General features: G+C 40.0%; 1 protein-coding gene across 1 annotated transcript; it reads right to left on the bottom strand.

The window, feature by feature from the left end:
• Nucleotides 1-985: 985 nt before the first annotated feature.
• PDCD7 (programmed cell death 7) lies at nucleotides 986-3,716 on the bottom strand. Its single transcript, XM_009707942.1, has 5 exons — nucleotides 3,690-3,716; nucleotides 3,061-3,199; nucleotides 2,482-2,718; nucleotides 1,770-1,857; nucleotides 986-1,375 (listed from the first exon to the last, which is right to left on the bottom strand). Exons 1-5 carry the CDS (start codon nucleotides 3,714-3,716, stop codon nucleotides 1,258-1,260), a joined length of 609 nt encoding a protein of 202 aa, XP_009706244.1. The 3' UTR covers nucleotides 986-1,257.
• Nucleotides 3,717-4,000: the final 284 nt, after the last annotated feature.

Here is a 4,000-nt window from a genome sequence, read left to right as displayed (position 1 = left end):
GACAGAAACCAATGCAAAGCTTCAGCCAAGAAACTATTAACGTTACACATAGGGCCCAAGTGTTGAATTTAGGCAATTATGTGTTGCCTCCTCCATGAATTACATGATGCTCCGATGCGAAGAGGTAAGGAATTGGAGAGATTAAACCCATTCCCACATATTAGGGCTAAGCAAGAATAATGACCGCAACTCTGGGAAGATGCCACGACAATCTACGTAGACCAGCAAAGCCCCAAACCCATACGGCCCATGGCTGTTCCCAGCAAACTGCCCAGAAGATGGAAGGCTTTGAAATCAGATGCCTCTGTCACCTTGTAGGAGGGAGAAGTTCCTTCACACAAACCTTTTGCCAGCAATTCTCTCCACACTGGAATCGTATTTGATGCCAAGTACTAAAACAAATCTCTCCCTTGGAGTAAAACCGCTTCAAACCAAAAAAAATTCCATTTTTCTCTATTTATTCTGTACAAAAAAACAACTTACAAAATAGAACTGTGTTTTTTAATCAAATATTATATACATGATCTGTCCCTGTACAAAAATAGCTATATAGGCAAAAACAATTACAGCAGGTTAGACTTCAGATTTTTTTTTTCCCAGCAGGCTTATTCATCAAATTTATATATATTCACACGGCTGTCTGACCTATTTCACCACAACTGGGAATTTTTTCCACGTAGTAGTACCAGTTTTAGTCCACAAAAGTAAAATGTCAACAGCTGCTTTAATCAACCTTGAAAAACCCTGTCTTGTTTGTACTTCAGAATTTGTTTAAACTTGTAATAGGTTTGTTTCTACACACAAAAATACAGGAACTATTTTGACAGTGATGCTTGACGTGCTTCATTTAAGAAGAAAAACATGTTTACTAATGATCTCTTTTTTTTTAACTTCTTCATTTCTGGAGATGTCATCATCTGAATTTAAGCTTATAAAGATAAAAGCCACTAAAAATAGGATGTTAATACTGGCACAAATACCCTTGTCAGCAATGTTTCTTTATTAAGATTGAGATTTGTTAACAAAAACTCATAGTGGGACTGTAATTCCATACCACGAGAGGCCTAGCAGCTTTGGGCTTGCTCAAATATTTCGCTGCAGAGTCAGATGGCAAAACCAGTTCTTAACTCTTCTTCAAGACAATCCAGTACCTGGCTACTGAAACAGGGGATGAGATTCCCTCTTCGGACCCTCTCATATTTACACACGTAATTATAAAGAAACATTCCTCCAACATTAAAATAATTCCTTACTAAATTATCTGACAGCAGTGGCCCAAGTGTCATTTGTGGGGAGAATCGGAAGAACCCATCCTGGAGGGATGCAGCTTCCTTCGGGGTGATCAGCTGGCACCAAGTACTGATCCCATTCATGCCTTTAACAGAGAGAGCGTTGTTTGAGAGGAGAATTGGTATGAATTTGGTAATAAGATTTATTATATACCCAAACAGGTATTCTTCCATACTGATCAATACTCAAAACACTGTAAGTTGTACTCTGAAACTTGTTTTTCAAAACACAAATGTGAAAATTGTATGTACTATTCTATTAAATGGAATGGTTATGCATGGAAGTGCACTCTGCCTCACAAGGCATCTGTTGGTTACAACTCTATCGAGAAGCTTGACCCTTTGCTGAAAGAAACCAGGACAATTCATTGCATAACTATATTTGGAAGTTAACTAACCAAAACGGACCATAATTTTACAAACTTCACAAACAATACTTGTCATCTTTGATAATAAAATAAAGACTTTGTTTAGTTTTACCTGATCTGGATTAAAGCTGCTACAGAATGCTCAGCTTGTAAGTAATATTCTCTGAAGGGCTGCAATAGATGGGCTAGAGGAAATTCATCTGTTAAAACAGAAATGTAGAAATTGTTCAATAAACCAGAAAGACCTTCAATTCTAGTAAGTCTTAGAAGCCCCAAATTTGCTAACTCATTTGCTGCTCCCCAGCTCTAACCTGAAATCACTTCCCTGTGTAATGTGTTAAGGACTATTTACCTGTTTTGCACGTCTCCTCATCCTTAGCAGAGCTGTCAGGGGCAAGTCAAGACTAGCAAAACATTTCCTGCCTCCATCCTCTAAACAAGGGGAACATATGAACACTGAATCCTTACAGATTACCCAAGTTGCACTTACTAAACCACCAGACAAAAGCATCTGTTGGGTGCTGGAAGTCTTCAGTCTATTCTGTTTATTCTCACTTTAGCTTAATCTACAACCTCTTCTTGCAGAACATTATGAAATTGGCTTGAGATTTACTGCAGTCTACGCTGAAGAGCTAAACAGTTCTTCTTACATCACATGTGTTAAGAGCACAACTACGTTTATCCCATCTTTTCCTCAGATCATAAATTACTCCAGCAGATGCTTTCTTTCTCAACTATTTCTGTGCCTGCGTTTTAAACCCAGTGTCTATGAGATGGGGGCCTGGCATGGAAAAACATTGTTAAGTATGGCATGCAGAATTTACCTGGCTCCCCAAACAGCTTGGAATCAATTTCGAGTTTCTGCTGTAGTAGTTTTTCCCTTTCCTTCTTCTGTTTCTTTTCCATTTCTCTCTTCCTTTCCTCCTCCTGTTCTCCCTCCAACATAACTCTTAATGCTCTTTCCTCAGCTTCATACAGCTCTGTGCGATTTTTGAGCAACGTTTTGAGACTCTCCACCTGATTTTCAAATGCTTCATCTGCTGAGGGAGGTGGACAAACACCTAAACAGAAAGAGAATTAATTTTAAATTTTCAAATTCAGACGGGGCTCTGTTATCAGACTCGAGAGCGGTGCTGGCAAAATCTCAGAGGAACATGAGCTTAACCTCATTAAAAACTATCTTACTGGAATAAGTCTTCTACCAAGAAAGAGCTTGGAAACGCAGGAACACAACCACTGTATTCAGCATTTTATAGCTATTCTTGCATAACAATGTAACTAAAAATCACTGATAAAGAAACAGCTTTTTCAAGCTGCACCTTGCCAGTCAGCACAAGGCAGACACATCATCTTATCCCCTATGTGCGCAATTAAAAAAGTTTGGTAAAAATCTCGTAATTAACCTTTCCTGCCAGCAGCCTCTTTTCGCAGTTTCCGAAGCTTTTCTAACGCACGCAGGATGTCCACCATCCTCTTTGTGTCTGCTTGTTTCTTCCGTACTTCAGATAAGACACTGTCTGCAGCAGCCTTAAGTTCTCGTTCCTATGAAAGAAAGGGAAAAACCCAGACACGACTTGTGAAATACTCCACGTAGACAAGAATGAAATGGTACTTTCAAAAAGATAAGCAAAGCACAGGAGATCAGAATAACTTCCCAGTAACACAGCCATAGCAAGTTAAGTCAATCATCCAACCTTGCCTTTTTATGAAAAAGCTAAAACATGACAGACTACAAAAAAAGAATGCTGAGCAACTCATAAATTTGAGCCAAATGGCTAATAAATTCATAAAGCCTGATAACCTTTAAGGACAGGAAGTTAGAGAAAACATTAACAATAAACATAAACCATCTCAATTCTACAGCTTTGCAATTAAAGATCATTAACATGTCACACTCTGAACACAAAACCTTTCCCAACAGCTGCTCTGTACCATCCCAATGGTGTTACCCAGCAGAAGGGTAGCTCTTAGCCAATGGCCAACACAAAGGTGCCTACAGCACTTCCCAGCACACCTAATATGAGGGTCTGACTTTTTTTTTTTTTTGCTTTGGAGCCATTTTACTTCCCGGTGAGACCGAGAAGCTTGCAAATGACAAGCTTTACAAGCACAAAGGCAGCAGGCAAGGCTTACGGTTACTGAAATGGCGCTGACCACCACAGGGTAGCTGTCAGCAGCGTGGGCCAGGCCGACAACTTGGGACGAGAGAGGAAGACCTCCACACACAACCAACAGTTCAGAAATCACTTAAACCCCAACCTAGGACATGAGCGTGGCAAAGCCGAGATGCCCACCACGGCTTTTAAGGAAGAAGCAGGGCTGCAGGCCTCGGAAACAGCGAGC

Source organism: Cariama cristata, unplaced genomic scaffold, assembly GCF_000690535.1.
Source record: "Cariama cristata isolate BGI_N322 unplaced genomic scaffold, ASM69053v1 Scaffold18939, whole genome shotgun sequence".
NCBI lineage: Eukaryota > Metazoa > Chordata > Aves > Cariamiformes > Cariamidae > Cariama > Cariama cristata.
This window is presented reverse-complemented; position numbering and strand designations above follow the sequence as displayed.

Bases quoted from the DNA above. Each gene is read 5' to 3' on its own strand.
- PDCD7 (XM_009707942.1), bottom strand. From the start codon at position 3,716: ATGGCTCCAAAGCAAAAAAAAAAAAAA. The intron at 3,200-3,689 runs GTCAGACCCTCA...TTTCTTTCATAG, and splicing joins CAAAGCAAAAAAAAAAAAAA to GAACGAGAACTTAAGGCTGC. The intron at 1,858-2,481 runs GTAAATTCTGCA...CTGTTTTAACAG, and splicing joins CAAGCTGTTTGGGGAGCCAG to ATGAATTTCCTCTAGCCCAT.